The 18662-nt window shown below is 42.5% G+C and overlaps 1 protein-coding gene across 1 annotated transcript in view; it reads left to right on the top strand.

Annotated features, from left to right (window-relative positions):
• Positions 1 to 18662, top strand: part of pcca (propionyl-CoA carboxylase subunit alpha) — a 33678-nt gene that overhangs the window by 10254 nt on the left and 4762 nt on the right. The window contains exons 9-22 of the mRNA XM_050071122.1: positions 2347 to 2425; positions 3827 to 3929; positions 5069 to 5163; positions 6259 to 6409; positions 6821 to 6964; positions 7160 to 7234; positions 8618 to 8686; positions 8837 to 8912; positions 9020 to 9233; positions 11789 to 11891; positions 12340 to 12438; positions 15810 to 15863; positions 16412 to 16552; positions 18426 to 18503. Coding sequence (XP_049927079.1) covers positions 2347 to 2425; positions 3827 to 3929; positions 5069 to 5163; positions 6259 to 6409; positions 6821 to 6964; positions 7160 to 7234; positions 8618 to 8686; positions 8837 to 8912; positions 9020 to 9233; positions 11789 to 11891; positions 12340 to 12438; positions 15810 to 15863; positions 16412 to 16552; positions 18426 to 18503 — 1481 coding nt within the window. The remainder of the gene's footprint in view (positions 1 to 2346; positions 2426 to 3826; positions 3930 to 5068; positions 5164 to 6258; positions 6410 to 6820; positions 6965 to 7159; positions 7235 to 8617; positions 8687 to 8836; positions 8913 to 9019; positions 9234 to 11788; positions 11892 to 12339; positions 12439 to 15809; positions 15864 to 16411; positions 16553 to 18425; positions 18504 to 18662) is intronic.

Below are 18662 nucleotides of genomic sequence, written 5' to 3'. Positions count from 1 at the left end.
CTCTGCCACCCTGCCCATCTTCAAATCTAAACTCAAAACTCATCTGTTCAGACTTGCTTACTCTCTCTAAACTGCTTCACACGGTCCCCCCTCCCTTTTTATTGTTTGTTGTCTTTTATTTTGTATTTTATATTTTTGTTTTTATATTTTCTGTACAGTGACCTTGGGTGTCCTGAAAGGCGTTTTCAAATAAAATGTATTATTATTATTATTATTATTATTATTGTATAAAGGTCCGTTGTTTAGGATTTAGGGGCATCTAGTGTCGAGGTTGTAGAACTGTGACTGACTTCTCCCATGCACAAAGCATGAAGGAAACCATGACAGCTGATGCCAAAATGCAGATGGCTCCATTTAGAGCCAGTGTTGTGTGTCTGTTCTGGGCTACTGTAAAACATGTAAGCAGACCCTGTGGTTAAGGACCTGTTACATATGTAGATATTAACAGCTCATTTGAAGGTAACCAAAACACAAGACATCTTAGTTTCAGGTGGTTATAAATTTCATGAAAACATAGCTCTGAATATTACATTCCATTTCTGCCAATAGATGCCCCTAAATCCTACACACTGGACATTACATTACACTTATACATATTGTCATGGCAGTTTGGGGGTTGTAATGATTTCTACAACTGTTCTTTATCTGTGACAGACTGATTGGGGATTGTACTTCTTTATCACATGAGAAAAGTTTGGTTTCTTTTGTACAGCTTTTGTGCATTTTCAGATAACAAGGGGCATCCCCTTCTTTTCTTTTTTTTTTTAAAAAGATATTTTTCGGGCATTTTTGCCTTTATAGATAGCTTAGTTAAGCATGAAAGGGGGAGAGAGAGAGGGGTAATGGCATGCAGCAAAGGGCCACAGGCTGGAGTCGAACCTGGGCCGCTGCGGCGGCAGCCTTGTACATGGGGCACCTGCTCAATCCACTAATCAACCGACGCCCCAGGGGGATCCCCTTCTAAGAGTTGACATAGCTGAATCTGATTGGTGAGGTCTTGCCTACTGTCGACTGATTGTCAATTTATTTTTTTTAAATTCATCTATATTCTCATTTATGAAACCCGGTGCCACGAGGGATCGTATGTTGTATTTTTTGCCTCTCTGATGAAGCTTTAAGCCTGTGTATCTACAGAAGTATTGAAATCAACCAGATATTTTGCCGAGATACATGTGACTATCGCTAAGCTGTTGTTTCAGAATCATGGACAGCACTGTTTGTTGTTTGAGACGGCGGGGGATTGGATGAATATATTGGCAGTTAGCTTGGTATGTTGCTGGCTATTTTTTGGGGAAGGGTTTGGGTGGGGGATTTTTTTATTTTTAATTTAGTTAGTGCTCTTTCTTCTAAGAAAGAGTGAGCCGCTGCACAGTGAGCAGAGAAAAGGCAGAGAAAGGCAGCAGGGAAAAACAGGTGTAGAGCCAGCATATTTTCACATCTAACTCTGTGAATTAAGAGTTTATTTTAAACATAGGTCTTGTTATTGTAGTCAAATAAGTCTATCTTTGTTTCATCTGTCCACAGAACTGTCCTGTAGAGGGTTTTTTGTTTGTTTTTATGCCTCTGCCCTGGTGGTAGCTCCAGCTGGAGGCATTATGTTTTGGGATTGTCTGTCTGTCCCATTCTCGTGAACGCGATATCTCAAAAATCCCTTGAGGGAATTTCTTTAAATTTGGTACAGATGTCCTCTTAGACTCATCGATGAACTGATTAGATTTTGGTGCTCAAAGGTCCAGGTCTTTCTCTGTCTCATTCCGACTCTTATCTCAAGAACGCCTTAAGGGGATTTCTTCAAATTTGGCACAAGTGTTTGTTTGGACTGAACAATAAACTGTTTGGAATTTGTTGGTTGAAGGTCAAAGGTCAATGTGACTACACAAAACGTGTTTTTGGCCATAACTCAAGAATTTGCACACTAATTATGACAAAACTTCACACAAATGTCGAATAGGAAAAAAGATGAAGTGATGACATTTTATTTCCAAAAGGTCAAAGGTCAACTTCACTGTGATGTCATAATATTATGCATTGAACACTTTTCTGAAACTTGGCTGGTGCACGGAGGCATACAACAGCAAGGAGGTGATTTTAGTTGATCATGAAAAAATCTTTAGTTAAGCTTAAAGGATAATTCCAGATTGATTTACACCTGATTTATTTCCCAGAAATGTGGCTATTGTGGCTCTTGGAGTCACGCTACCTTTGCACTCCCCATTCCCCTAAATGCTCTCATTTTTTGTGACAAAGAAGTACGATTCTCAATCATTCTGTCACAGAATGGTGAACATACTTTCACAATTGCACCTTTACAGTTGCGATGTTGATTTATCTTTGTGTTGTTGCCAGGCTACCCAGTGATGATCAAAGCATCTGCAGGAGGAGGAGGGAAAGGGATGAGGATTGCTTGGAACGATGAGGAGACGAGGTCTGTTTCTGTCGCACCCTCAATCTGCACTATCTAACCATCTGCTCTTTTGTAACAACTTTATTAATGAAAACAATGAGACATCAAAGCTGAAACAAAACATGGGGGAGTTATTCTGCATCAACAGTCACTGTATGTGCCAGGCTATTTGCTTAAATCATTAAACTAAACAGGCTTATATTTGGGACAGGCATCTACATTAGACAGGCCTTTAATTCCTTTTACACAAAACTGTTGCTTAGCAAAGATGGGAAATACAATCAAATTGTTTATTTAAACCAGTATGAATATTACTTGTACAAAAAATAGGATTTAAATAACTTATTAATTATGAATCATTCATCTGATCTAGCTCTAACAGACAGGGCATCAGAGAGAGAGAGAGTTGCTACAATTATTTCACAGCACCCGAGGTTTATGGCACCCAGTGTACTGACACAACACTGCTTTATCCTGTTAAAACAGTATTCACTTGGATTAATTTTTTATGACAAACACTTGATTATTTTGATCAGTGGACCCCTACGGACTAAAGGAATATAAATAACTTACTGGGTAATCCAGGAACGGACACATATTCTGACTTTATGACGGTGTCACCTCTTTTTGTTTTGGTTTCTTTGGTTTACCATGCAAGTAAATCTGAATGAATTACGGTCTTCTTTAGTACTTACAGTTATATTTGTATGTGTGATCGAAGCAGCGAACTAACATTAGCATGAGTGGGTAGACAACAACCCAGTTTTATACTGTACATCCAAGAACTTCTATAAAAACACAACTGCTTGGCAACCAGACAAGACGTCTAATTGAGACAGGTGTTTCTTTGTTAATATGTGTCGCCACACCAGGCTAGGAAAAGGGACTTGGCATTTAATTGGGACTGGGGTTTTAATTGAAGTTTTACGGTACTTCACTGTCGTGAGACAGTTCTTGCCTATATCATAGTCTCCATCGATTTTGTTTGTCGGTGATGAGGATGGCGGTGCTTCTCTGATTTGTTTTCTGCTGCTGTCTGCCCTGTCTGCCATTTACCCCTGTGAGTTTCTTCTCTTACTGCAAGCTTGTTAACATCCCTTCACTTTACCCTCATTGACTTGATAAACTCCACCACAAGGAGTCATGGAGTAGTGACTCTGGTAAATCAAACGGGCAGGGAATCCATTTAGGGTGCCTGTTTTAAGAAAAATATTGATATTTGTTGTCAGTGAATCGATAACATATCAGAGGAGGAAGTAATACGATTTATTCTCTTATCAATATTTTGTCCCACCGCTATTAGAGATCCTGTTTCTCTGCCTACTTTATACTGTTACTTCAGACCACTGGAAAGACTGTTTGTATTAGCTGCCTTGAAGCCTGATGCAACTTTTGTGTGAATGTGTTTTTGTACTATAACAGGGAAGGTTTCCGGTTCTCGTCTCAGGAGGCAGCATCCAGCTTTGGTGACGACAGGCTGCTCATTGAGAAGTTCATAGACAACCCCAGGCACATAGAGATCCAGGTATAATACACAGGCACACAGAAGTTTGATGTCATTGAATGTTAATGTCAATTTCAGTGTGATCAGGATATAATACACTGCTCAGATAATTAACGGAACACTTAAATCACACACCAAAAATTGATGAATTAATTATTCAAGTTGAAAATCGTAAGGGTACCGGTGGCTGTGACATTGAGGTCTGTGTGACTCTCCAAGGATATGCCTCCGCAGACCATCATTGACCCACCACCGAACCGGTCATGTTGGATGATGTTCCAGGCAGCGTAACGTTCACCACGGCGTCTCCAGACTCTTTCACCCCTGTCACATGTGCTCAGTGTGAACCTACTCTCATCTGTGAAGAGAACGCAGCGCCATTGGCGGACCGGCCGATTCTGGTGTTCTCTGGCAAATGCCGGTTGAGCTGCACAATGCTGTGATGTGAGCACAGGCCCCACTAGAGGATGTTTGGCCCTCATGCCACCCTCATGGAGTCTGTTTCTGACAGTTTGGTCAGAAACATGCACACCAGTAGCCTGCTGGAGGTCATTTTGTAGGGCTCTGGCGCAGATACCGGTCCTGCTGCTGGGTTGATGGCCTTCGACAGTCCTGTCCAGCTGTCCTCATGTAACGGCCGGTCTCCTGGTATCTCCTCCATGCTCTTTAGACTGTGCTAGGAGACATGGCAAATCTACTTGCGACCAAACGTATTGATGAGCCATCCTGGAGGAACTGGACTACCTGTGCAGCCTGATTGGGCTGCAGGTACCACCTCATGCGACCAGTAGTGACAGGGACACTAGCAGAACACAAAACTAGAGAAGAATCAGTCAGGAAGGATAAGGAGAGAGCAACTGTCTGTGGCAACCACATGCAAAACCATTCCCTTTTTGGTTGTCTTGCTTTTGCCTCTCCATTGCACCTGTTGTCACTTTCATTTGCACCAAAGCAGGTGAAATTGTTTCACATTCAGTTGTGCTTCCTAAATGGACAGATTGACATCCCTGAAGTTTGACTGACTTGGTGTTATATTGTGACCAACATTAGCTGTTTCATAAAACAATCCAGCTACTGCGACAAAAAAGATAAAACACACTAAATTCCTACTGGCTATGTTTCACCAGAAAGAACCTGAGAATACTGTGTGCTTGTTGCAGGTGCTTGCTGATAAACATGGTAGTGCTCTGTGGCTGAATGAGAGGGAGTGCTCCATCCAGAGGAGGAACCAGAAGGTGGTGGAAGAAGCTCCCAGGTTTGTGAGAAACTCTCTGTGCTTTGCATTTCTTTGTTTCAGATCAACATGAGCGAATGCAGCCAATTTGCACAAGAAGGGTAGAAAAAGCAGTGATCAGCAGCACTCATGGTCTTCAACAGTGTAGTTAAACTAGAGTTGAAGCCATACTGTGCATTACTACTAAACTGACTGCAAAATATTGTACTTTGTTTTGTTTGAGCAGCTCAGTCTACATGGCAGGCACCTGTAATGTTGTAGTGTTTTCCACATTTATGAGTTTATGTAGCGCTCTTGATTCAGTAAGACTGCGATGAACTTTGAGGATCAGTGCCTGGGCGCTGTGATCCATAGAGGGGGCCACAAATGGGGAGGGAAAAAAATCAAAATGTTTATCTTTAACTATTTTTTACTAATACCATTACTACTATTATTTTGAATTACGACACAAGGCCATAACATAACTACATAGCAAAGCCTACAGGCCTTTTTTCCGGGTTCCTGCCTCCCGGCCCCCCTCTTCAGCTCATTACACTTTGACTGCTCTCTTGGGGAGATGGGCAAGTTACCTCATGTCACGTGAACCCTGAAACACGCTGTATTGTTATCATGTCAAAACAACAAAAGTTATTATTAAATTATATATTTTGGACGGGACAACACAGTGGTTTGAGTTGAAGGGCTGTATGGTTTCTAGTTCTTTTTACATTCTCTAATATATGGCTGAGTAATAAAGGTTGTTGTATTTCAATATGTACGGCTGTTTTTCACCACTAATCAGATAACTTATGTCTTTGACAATATGTAGATGTATTAGTGTGTACCAGGAGAGTACCATGTAGACAATAGGAAATGCCTAATAAGACACTTAATAAACCTCCTTAGGTGCCTCCCCAGCATTCCTCAGCATGTGGTGACTGGCTGTGAAAAAAGTATGCATATGCACTACTCAGCTCTACAGAGAGGGGGATAAAGAATTCTCACATGAGTGAGTTTTTATCATGTATCTAAAAGAGATAGGTTTGTTGAATATCAAACTGTGGAATTTGTTTCTGTTAGACTCCCCATTTTCACTACTGAAGTGACTCTGAGTGTATCGTGTCGTGTCCTCTGCAGCACTTTCCTGGATCCCGAGACACGGCGGGCGATGGGTGAGCAGGCAGTGCAGCTGGCCAAGGCTGTGCAGTACTCCTCTGCCGGCACCGTGGAGTTCCTGGTGGATTCGAATAAGAACTTCTACTTTCTGGAAATGAACACACGACTACAGGTCTGTGTGTGTGTGTGTGTGTGTGTGTGTGTGCACTTTCTTGTGCCCTCTGATAAATTTTATTGCTGTAACCTTTATTTTCACTTGAAAAGATCCATCGAGGAACATGTTTACTTTTCATGTATGTTAAGTGTTCAATTGAAGAATTAGGAAGAACTAAGAAGAAAGTCAAGGAGAGACAGAGGGGCATGACATGCAACAAAGGTGTAGCCAGAATCACACTGGGGATGATGTGGTTATGTGGCATGCGCTGTAGCCATTCAGCTACCAGGGTTCCAAAGTGGTCAGTTCTATTGGACTGTGGTGATGGCTTTTAATGTGAAGAAAGGACATCAGGGTTCCACGCTCAACAAGCACACAACTAGTTTGCCTGCAGAAACTGTATCTTGTCTGTTTAACCTTTGACCCCAGGTGGAGCATCCGATTACAGAGTGCATTACTGGCCTGGACTTGGTGGAGCAGATGATCAGGGTTGCCAAGGGTTACAAACTGCAGCACAAACAGAAAGATATCCCAATAAACGGCTGGGCCATTGAGAGTCGTGTCTACGCTGAGGTCAGTGTGTGTGCATGCGTGTGTGTGTGTGTGTATGTTGGGGTTAAGCCAGTGAAGTAGGGCTAAATAAAAGGGTTTACATTTTAAACATTCACCCCTTTGTTGATGTAGCTTTCTGCTCACGCTGCTGTTGTGAGTGAAACGTGATTTTCAGTTTTTGTAGTTTGTCTTTTTCTCTGTTGTTTCTTCTTTTAGGATCCTTACAAGTCTTTTGGTCTTCCCTCCATTGGACGGCTGTCAGGATACCAAGAGCCTCTCAACCTCAGTAATGTAAGTAAGTGAGTGAGTGTGTCTGTGTGTGAGAGAGAGGGAGAGAGACACACACACACATTATTTATAAGTTTTAATTTTAACATGGCATTGTAAAATAAAAGACTCTAATATCGCCGCAAGCGGCAATGCCAGGGTTCACGACAGCTGGGTAGGATCAAGACCTTTAACAGTTTACGATGCCTGCATTAAAGATTACCAACAGGTTTTATGAAGATCAGACAGATGCTCATTCATTTACACAAAAATATTCCGGGCCACACTCATCTTTGGAAACACTGTTGCTTCCTATTGGTCAGCTGCAGAAACATTTTGGGGACATGCCTTGATGGCTTAGTTCAAGAAAATCACTGCAAACCTACAGAGCTGCATGCTCAGTCTATGGACAGCAGTGTCAGGATCCATTTGTAGCACAACTAGCCAAAACTTTAGCGCGTCCATATCTGACAAAGATAGTCCATGACAGCTGCTCGAAGTGTAGCTCCTCATTTTGTGGGCACAGGTCGGAAATGCGCAAACATGAACCATTCTTGACCAAATTGGCATTTTTTCTCTGTGGGCAGAGGGTCACAGCTGCCAGCTTCATGGCCTTGCAGCAGCTGCCCTCCACTGCCTTTTTTTCTCCCCCTTCTCTCTCTCCTTGTACAGTCTTTATGTGTGTACTCCAGCTCACATAAATACAGGCAACAGTCAAACTCAAAAGCCTCATCCACATAATTGACATCTGGGAAATAATCATCCATGACACTGAATAAACAACACTAAACTATGTTTACTGTAAAATACTCTGATTATTATTCTCTCTCCAGAACTCACACACATTTCCACTGTTGTTTTCCTGCAATATCTCGTGATATTTCTATCTATTACTTCTGCTTAACGAGGCAATAACAAACAGACCATGTCAAGTGAAAGATAAAGAGACACTTCAGACACTTATAATAACAATCTGAGCCGCTCTGGTTCAAAAAACCACTTTTAATGGACATACAGTGACAATGTTTTATTGCCCCATGTGCCTCCATTGCAGCTCGTTCTGTGGCTGCCAAACGCTGCTGGCTCGCTCACTACTGGAACAATTTAAAAAATTGTTTTTCACATCAGTGTCCTTGATCAATTCACATGGGGAAATAGAGTCCAGGATGAAAAATGCTGAAGTTATCCTTTAAAGCTTCACCAGGCAGGATGTTAATGTAACAAACAAACACAACCTACATAGCACATTTGAGCTGCAGCAGAGGAGAGCATTCATGTTGTTTGTAGTTTCACCTGATTTGTTTTTCTAAGATATTCTCTTTTTACACATTCCACTTGGTCTCCCTGAGCGACAGGTAAGTGTCCTGCCAGTATGATCATTTTGTTCTCTGCTCCTCGCTCTGTCAGGTCCGTGTGGACAGTGGCATTCAGGAGGGAAGTGACATCAGCATCTACTATGATCCCATGATCTCTAAGGTCAGTGATGTATTGAATTTATGATGGTTTAGTGTGGTTCTCATTATTGATAAGAACAGATGGTCACCAAAAAAAAAGTAGATTACAAAATTTCACAATTCCACAAGGGTTTGTGGCTCTGCGGTCATTTCTTCTGGTGTGTATTTGTAGTTGGTTACCTATGGAGCTACGCGAGCAGAGGCTCTTGCCAGAATGGAGGACGCGCTGGATAACTATGTTATCAGAGGTACACAGATTTTCAAAGTGAATGTCAGCTAAGACGCACAGTCACTTTTTAAATGGACATCAGCTTATTTTACTTCCTGTGGTAAAGTTTGGTAATCTACTCTCCAGGTGTGACGCACAACATCCCCCTCCTGAGGGAAATCATCACCCACCCCCGCTTTATCTCTGGTGATATCAGCACCAACTTCCTGCCGGAGGTTTATCCCGATGGCTTCAAGGGTCACCAGCTGAATGTAGACACACGCAGGGAGCTGTTGGCCTCGGCAGCAGCGCTCTACATCACTGCTCAGCTCCGCTCCCAGAAGGTCCTGGGTGACCTGAGGTGAGGACGCCAGCAGGCTTGTTGTGGTGGGGGGTACAGGGGCTTAGTATGCTGCACGTCTTCTCTGCAGTCATGAGCCATTTCCTGAAAAATGCAGTGTGTTTATAGAGCCTCAACACATTATCAACACAGTGGAAACTAAAATGTTACAAAAAGCTGTTGTTGATCAGTTTTTGCATGGCATCTACTACTGTGGCAGGGCTCTGCACCTATTTTTATTTTTAGGGGCATTTTAGAAAAAAAATAGGGACACAGACAGAAATTTAGGAGTCAATAATTTTTAAATAAATAATAATGCGTCTGTAAAATAAGGTTGGAGTTTGATAGCATTTTATCCAATCTGAATCCACTTACTGAATCTTATTTTAGCTTTGAGCTTGCTTATTAAATCATCTGAATCCATTCACATCCGTAATTGAATCCATTTATATTTAGCATTCAATTACTGAAGAAGCTAATGTCAGTCTCACACCGAAGCCTTTTCAAGCAGTTTCACTCAGTATGTTTACATGCACAGTTCAGTCGAGCTACAGCTAGTCTCTTTAATTGGACTACTGTCCTTGTCCCAGTGTACAAGCACAGGAGGGGAATCGATTTTTTGACAGAAATATGTCCGACTCCACTATGATAGGTGGCGATATGCCCCCTCTCAGCTTGGTAGTATTAGACCTGTTTCTGGTTGACCTATTACGTCACAGACCAAACAATCAACAAACAAGTTAGCTATGGTTAACTAGCAGCCATGGTGGACAACTTTACAGTTTTGTACATTTTGTCCGTCTAAAAATGCACAGCTCTAGATGTAGATTCACCATATTGTTACCAGCTTCTTTTTTGTCATGTAGTCAATGACTTGCGTGTCGTACGCCGAGTGCCTAGGCCAGTTTGGGTCTGGTTGACTTTATACTGTACATGCAAGAGTAATTTCATTATCTGGATGTGTTAATCCAAATTTGAGAAATTCAGTTTAGTACAATTACAGTCGGACTAACATGTAAACATGTTAGTAAGTCTGGTTTTAGTCGAACTAACACAATAAATCAATTTTTCTCTCATGTCATGTAAACGTACTTGTCATTGTGTTGCAGACAAATTTCCAGTGTGGTAATAAAATCATGAGAGTGTTACTTCGGTTGGTTTACGTTCCCGTGATCTTGGTCATTTGGTGTAAGATGGTTGTAAAGCTCAGTCCAAGCTGTCTTAAGTCAGTCTTTGTCCTGTCTTGATTAATATTATCATGAGGTTTTTCAGTCTTGACTCATGCAAATAGTGAAGTTCAATGATGTTAACCAATAGCGTTGCTCTCTCTAGCACCACACAGGAAGTAGCAAACCACTAGACTGTAAACATGGAAGAACATGAATAATTCTCAGTTCTCTCGTTCTCTCATGTGGAAAAGGAGGAGAAACTGGTGAAGCTTTGGAGTGAACAAAAGTCTGTGTTTAATTCAGCATATATCTGATCGACCAACCAGCACTTACTTTAGTGAGAAATCTTAATTTTTTAAAACAGTTCACCTCTCATTCCCACAGTCTCCTCCCACTAAAATACCGCAGCTAACTAACGGAGGCTGGTAGCAAGTTAAAGGGAAATTTCGGTTTATTTCAACCTGTCTCCTATCGTCCTAAATTTGTTTCAAGTGACTAGTAACATAAAAATAATAGTTAGCATGTTAGCCGTTAGCCTAGATACAGCCGGGGCGCATAGTAGCGTCAGACCTGTTAAAACGTAAGTGAACGGGCATACTTCAAGTGCAAAGTTAGCCCACTAAACAAGCTTTTTCTCCACAAAGACCGCCTCATATCGTTAGGATAAATGTCAGAGAACATATAGAAAACGACATGTAAACGTGTTGTCTTACCTTACCGGTGTGGTGCCATGTTTGTTTATCATCTAGCTCTGCTTTGCAAAGCGCGGCCGAAATATCGCAAGAACAAGCAGCGATCTTATACCATGCCTGAAATCTGCTAGGAGACAGGTTGTAATAAACTGAAATTTCCCTTTAAGGCAACAAAATCCAAAATGTAAAGTTTGTACACAAATACAGTTTATCTTTATGGATTATATTGGTGCTATATTACGAGAATACTGTAGACATATGAGACTCTCTCTGGAGTTATGTGTTCATGTAGACACAGAAGGAATTGTTAGTGTCATATTTTATAAGGGAAGTTTGGTGTAACATTCCACCAGGAGCAGGATGGGAAATAATCTCAAAATGAATCTAGTTGTAGTCTTGCAAATAGTGACCCTGAAAGATCCCCAGTCTTTGCAAAATCTTGCAGTGTGTGACTAAAAACTCACCTTGTCTTTAGATGTGGGAGAGTGTCAGACTTTAGTCTTTTAAAAGTATTTTGAAGTGTTATTTCCCACACTTTAAGTTTTTTCAAAGTCTTCCAGTGTATAGTAGGCAAAAGTAAATAACTCAAGATTCAGCTGAAAGTTCTTTAGGGTTAGAGAACAGAAACTGTTTTGATTGGTAGCTTAATTAATGTTCACAACTTGCAGCTATAACCTGAAATTAGATAAGATAGAACTGCATGCGTGTGTTGCAGGGTGTCATCTTCTCCCGTGGAATGTAGCACCTGGGAGCTGCATGTGGAGCTAGAGGACGGAAGCCATTCTGTGGAGGTTACCAAATCAGGAAATGTTTATACCGTGAGTATTAAATCTGCATCCATCAACAAATTAAATATATCAGTATCTGTGGATAACGACAAGAGTGTGCCAAAAGCATTAGGCCCCGCTCTATTAAAAAGATAAGAAAAGCATCATTAAAACTGAGATGCTAATACATGTATGTGATTACAACATTATCATGTTATCAACTGTGTAGACGGGCGAGTCATGTGAGTGGGCTGGTTACGTTGATGCTCCAGCACCCTACTGCTTATCTTGATGAACCAGCTCCCAGTATTCCCATAAAAGTAGTGAATGGGAAAGAGCGTAAATTTGCATTTTATTTTGTTGGTATTGCGAAAATTTGGTTAGAATTTGCACTACATCTGGATGGACATCAGACAAGTGTCTCTTGGTAATGAGTCCGAGCCATCGCAGCCACCAGGACACTTAGTAACAGAATCGTCTGTGGTGTTTGTCTCTATAGGTGGAGGTAGATGGAGGAAAGGTGGAAGTCAGTGGACAGTGGAACCTGGCTTCTGCACTGCTACCACTCACCATCAACGGCACAGACAGGATGCTACAGGTAACACACACACACACACACACACACACACACACACACACACACACACACTTACTTGCTTATGGTAGTCCATCGTATCCGATGATGACATTCTACTTCTTCTTTTGGTGAGTTCTGAGGTGACTATGAAGTCCAATGCGTGAGCCAGAAGGTCTATTACAGTGAAGGCATATGAAGTCAGTAATTGTTGTCGCCTTGGCTGCAGTGACCATCTTCCTCCCCTGGCGCTTCCTTTCCCTCGCCTCACTCCTCTCCTCTTCCAGGTGCTGAATGCCAGCTTGGCAAAGTCTCCTCCAGAGAGGACGGTCTGTGGCAGTGCTTTCCAGCTGTATGTACTGTATCCCACACTTCTTGAGTGTTGTTTTGAGCTGGTCCTTGTATCTCCGCTTTTGACCTCCTGCAGATCGCTGACCATGGCGTAACTGACCATACAGCAGTTGCCGTGGAAGTCAGTCCTCTGTCATCCTGATGGTGTGGCCAACCCACCGCAGTTGGTATTGAAGAAAAGTGGCCTCCATGCTCTTGGTACCAGTTCTCTTCAGGACTTCTGTGTGTGGTACACGGTTGCGCCAAGTTAGTCCAAGGATGCGCTGGAGACATTTGATGTGGAAGTTCTCCAGCTGATGGATGTGACGGCGATACAGGGTCCACGCTTCACAGCCATAGAGTAGGATGGAGACACAGATAGCTTGGTAGACTGCAACCTTGGTCTGTATGCTGAGGTCCTTATTCAGGAAAACCCTCTTGCGCAGCCTACCAAAGGAAGCTGAAGCAGCCTTTATCTGGTTTTGGACATCATTGTCCATGCTGCAGGTTTCGGAGATGATGCTCCCAAGATATTTGAAGTCTGAGACCACTGCTAGAGGTGTGTTGTTAATGCTGAAGACAGGTGATGGTGGTCGAGTTGGGGGAGGGGAGTTCCACTGGTAGAGTACCTCCGTCTTAACAGTGTTCACAGTGAGACCCAGTCTGCTATAGGCCTTCACAGCAGCTATTAATGTTGCTTGCAGGGCCTGTGGTGTATTTGCCACAAAGGCACAGTCATCTGAGTACTGTAACTCCACAAGGTTTACAGTTTTAACCTTTGTAGCAGCTTGGAGCCTCCTGATGTTAAACAGATTCCCGTCCAGTCTGTAATCCACCAGAATACCACTGCTTCCTTCAACGTCTTTGTGCAGTAGCCAGGTGACACTCATGAGAAAAATGTTAAAGAGTACAGGTGCAAGTATACAACCCTGCCTGACACCTGTGCATACTTTGAAGGGCCTGGACTCCTGTCCTCCTGTTGTCAACTGAGCCATCATCCCCTCGTGGAAACTCTGCAGGATGTTAACAAACTTCTGCGGGCAGCCAACCCTAAGAAGGACGGCCCAGAGCAAGTCTCTGTTGACCGTATCAAAGGCCTTTGATAGGTCCACGAAAGCCATACACAGATCTTGATGTTGCTCTCTACACTTCTCTTGTAGCTGGCGAGTTGTAAAAATCATGTCCACAGTGCTGCGATTCTTCCTGAAGCCACATTGAAACTCGGGTAGTAGATGTTCTGTTATGCTCCGTATGAGTCTGGACAGCATCACTTTGGCAAGAACCTTGCTGGCAACAGAGAGAAGGGATATTCCCCTACTATTCCCGCAGACAGACTTCTCCCCCTTCCCTTTATATATGGTGACGACATTTGCGTCCCGCCATTGCTGGGGGACTGCTTCATGCTTCCATACATTAGTTATAAGGTTGAAGACTGCTCTTGTGCAGAAATAGCCTCCGTTCTTGAGGATCTCTGCAGGGATGCCATCAGGGCCAGGGGTCTTGTTGTTCTTAAGTGACCTGACTGCTGCCAGGACCTCATAGAAGGTTGGTGGAAGATCCAGTTCTTCAATGGTTGGGTAGCAGGGAAGCTCTTCCAGGACTGCCAAATCAGGAGTGGCGGCTTGGTTCAAAAGAGCCTGGAAGTATTCAGCCCATCTGTCCACCACTTGCTTCTGTTCCTTTTTTGTGAGGGTTGAGCCATCAGCGGACTTCACGGGTGAGAGGGAAGAGTTCTTTGGGCCATGGACAGTCTTCACAGCATTATAAAAGTTGTGCATGTCGTTTTTCACTGCAAAATTCTCGATTTCTCTAGCCTTGCCAGTCCACCAGTCATTCTTCAGTTTTCGCAAAACAGACTGCACCTCCTTCCTTGCTGTTCTCCAGTGCTGTTTTAGCCTCCATGATGTGGGGTTGTTCAAGACTGCGTTGTGTGCCTTGTGCATGGTGTCCAGCAATGGTTTGGATTGATTATGAATTTCCATCAAACCAGTCCTGGTGCTTCTTCCGGCGGTATCCAATGGACTCAGCTGCTGCCTCATATAGCTTTGAGCTGAGACAGGTCCAGTTGTCATCAACACTGCCATCAGGGCTCAGGACGGAGTCGATTTCCTGCAGCTTTCCAGCAATGGAGCGTCATAGGTTGTTCCGGGCCTCTGCTTCCTCAAGCTGGGCACAGTCCAGCCGCTTCTTGCCAGCTTTTCTGAGACGGACAGGAGGTCGTATTGTCACTTGCAGCTTGGAGATGATCATGCAGTGGTCAGTCCAGCAATCAGCACCTTTCATTGCACATGTGATATGCACATCTTTGCGTCTCCTGATGACATAATCTAGCAGATGCCATTGCTTCAATCGTGGGTGCATTCAGGAGGCCTTGTATTTGTTTTTCTGTTGAAAGGTTGTATTGGTGATTGTTAAGTCATGCTCTGCACAGAGACTGAGTAGTCTCATGCCATTGGCATTAACTTTCCCAATGCCTTGCTTCCCTATCACTCCATTCCATACTAGGTGGTTTTTCCCCACCCTGGCATTAAAATCACCAAGCAAGAGAATTTTATCACTGCTAGGGATGCACTGTAGGGCCTCATCTAGTTCCTGGTAGAATCGGTCCTTTGCCTCATTCTCAGATGGAAGAGTTGGTGCATAGGCGCTGAGAAGAGTTGCATAGCATTGTTTTGCCAGGGGGATACGGACGGACATAAGTCTTTCACTTATGCCGGTGGGTGGCCAAACCAACACCATGGTGGTGTGGTCCTCCTGTAGGGTACCCCTTCCAGAAAAAGGTATAACCCTGGCCTTCTTCCTTAAGGGAACCCTTGTCCAGAAGTCTGGTCTCACTCAAGGCAGCGATGTCAACGTCATAACGTCTGAGCTCAGCAGCAACCAGCACACACACACACACACACACACACACACACACACACACACAAATTATATCTTTTCTATTTCTTACCTCACACAACCACACTGTAAGAGTTGAAAAACCTCTGCAGATTAATAGAACAAATGTTTGCAGAGTTGTAGAGAGTACAGATGTACTGCAGATAACATTTTGTCTTTTGTCACAGTGTCTGTCCAGAGATGCTTCAGGAAGGATTGTCTTGCAGTTCATGGGCACATCGGTAAGGTTGTATGTCTGCGTGGAATTGAAATAAATAATCACACACATTATTTCACAGGCTGCTGTCTCTCATCCTCGTGTTATCTAACTGAAATCTGCTGAATCTTGTTTATACAGCTTTTCACATATGCACTGGTATTTTTTACGAATTTTACGTAGAAGAACTTTTTTAATGAAACAGGCACATCTTCACATGCATGACGGCTCTGTTCATTCAATACACTGTACTCAGCTTAATACTACTTGCACTTTACTGTCTTTGTATTTGTTTTTTGTCTTTTTCATAGTATGTATTTTACTGTCTAAACTGTAGCACTGAGCAAACTCAGTTTAGTTCCATGTGTACTGATTATTGTATATGGAAAGAATGATAATAATTCCAACCTTGTACTTATCCAGACCTGTAAATAGACTTTACCATGTAAAATTGGTGGTGTTTCTTTTTAAGTAGTGACTATGGTTTTTATTTTATAAAAAAAATCCTCTTGATTTCATTGCAGTACTAGACACCTCCTTCCTGTGTTTCTTACACTGTGCATTTTTATGTAGTTTAAGGTTCGCGTTCTGTCAAAGTTAGCTGCAGAGTTCAACTCCTACATGCCAGAAAAAGTACCAGAAGACACCAGCAGCATCCTGCGCTCACCGATGCCAGGCACAGTGGTGGCTGTGTCCGTCAAGCCTGGAGATACGGTAACACATCCCAATATGAAGAGGTTCACAACACACCTGCAGACAAGATCTGCAGCAGTTCTTCTGTCTTTATTGAGTTAACTAGATGTTACAGGAGAGACTCAATAAGCCAACATTCCCAGTTGCACACCACTGTATAGCTATGCTGTGTAACCTCTGTCCACAAACTTTAGTGTACTTTTGGCCTTGGTTAGTGTTTCCTAGTTTGAAAGGATGATGCTATAACACACAGTTATATTTTAGACAACAGTGTGCTTTCAACATTGTGTCAACAGTTTGGATTTGTCTATTATTGCCATAAACATATCTAGACGGTGTATTGATTGTGTCAGCCTGTTGCAGCGATACGTCAACTTGCTACCATATTGGAGAAGGTGAGACTTGCCTGTAAACAAATCCAAGTAAACGGGGGATCTGTGTTTTTTCTGGAGAAAAAGCACTATAACGTTTATAATTCTCAACCAATTTCAGCGAGTTGTTTTTATATTCAAGGGATTATGATCTACATGTGTACGCTTAATTAGAATCTCAATATTTTGGATATAATCACTGCTGGATGCTCAATAGAGGAGTGTGTATTAGGCTTACATGAACTAAATTAAGCAAAGCAGCTTGGCCTGCTGCCTCTACGACCAGCCTTGGATAATAGGATGAAAATGGATGGACGGATGGATGAACTAAATTACTTACTGGTGAAAAAGTAATTAATTGTTATAAGAAATTGTAAAAAAAAAAAAAAAAAAAAAAAAAAAAATCCTGTTTGTCAAGCATGGATTTGGCTTATTTTCATTGGCTAGTACTTGTAAAGTTGTCCTTATATAATGAAAGTGGACAACTTGTCAACGCCAGCTAGCCAACACTGTCTGCTCATCAACTGCTTGATCATGACAGAACATAGTAACTTTCACCACTGCTCACTTTAAGGAAGGCCACCACAAGAAAATATTCTTTGTTTTTAGATTTTTTAGGGCAGTGGGTCATACAGTAGATGTTTTTGGCTGCCAGCCTTAGCTGTTGCGCCAACGTTAGTGAGCATGTCAACATTAGCGGGCCTTCATTTTCCCAGGATTGTGCCAGGTGGTAGAGGGGAACCGGTCTAAACCCTTGAATATAAAAACGACTCATTAAGATTGGTTGAGAGATATAAGCTCTAGGAAAATTGTAGCTCCCTCCAATATGGCGGTGATGTTGACATACAATCTAGCAACTAATGAGGAATCTGTTTCTATATATGGTTATTGCGGCATGACTGTGGTTTGGAAGTGACATGTTCCAACTTTACTCATGAGTGGTATTTTCAGGTGTCCACCTACTTCTGTCTATGCAGTGCATGTGCTGCAATTCATGCCTGTTGTCATAGCTGCTCTCTGACCTCTTGGTCAGTAAACACTAGTAAGCCATGGTTTGTCACCATAGATTTATAATAATAACCAGATACCGGGTGCGCAGATGTCACCTATTCATTCCAATTCCAATCCCGAGTTGCTTGCCTGGTGCATACACAAAAAAAGTTTCTAGCTTCCGGGTTTATTTCCACGGCATGCAGCCCACTGAAGAATGTGCAGTAGACTTTACATTATGATGACGTCACCGATTTTTAAGTCACTTTTCTTAGCTTCAGGAAAGTTTTACAAATATAAAACCTCCATAGGTCAAAAATTCATAATACAAAGAGTCATAATTGGCCTTGTCAACAGTTTTATAGCCATCTTTTTAATAATGGCGACCTATGGGGAGAATGCTTTTTTTCTGTGCAATACCGACAGTGGCGACTGGGAAAAATTGGCTGCAAGGCTGAGTGGCATTCCTGGGGCCCTGTTTGTCACACTCTGGTCGTGTGTGTGTGTGTNTGTGTGTGTGTGTGTGGTTGCAGGTTGCGGAGGGTCAGGAGATCTGTGTGATTGAAGCCATGAAGATGCAGAACAGTTTGACTGCTGTCAAGCAGGCAAAGGTAACAATATGAAACTCTGACAGTGGAGCTACTGTTGTTATTATTATTGGTAACTAATGGTATGGTATCTTGTTCATAGATTTTAACGGGCGTGTTTTAAGATGCACAATGATAAATAATCATGGGGATTAATAGACACATTTATATCCAAGTGAAACA

This window comes from Epinephelus moara, chromosome 19 (assembly GCF_006386435.1).
Source record: "Epinephelus moara isolate mb chromosome 19, YSFRI_EMoa_1.0, whole genome shotgun sequence".
In the NCBI taxonomy this organism is placed as follows: domain Eukaryota; kingdom Metazoa; phylum Chordata; class Actinopteri; order Perciformes; family Serranidae; genus Epinephelus; species Epinephelus moara.
The sequence above is the reverse complement of the archived record's forward strand: the minus strand, read 5'-3'. Positions and strand labels throughout refer to the sequence as shown.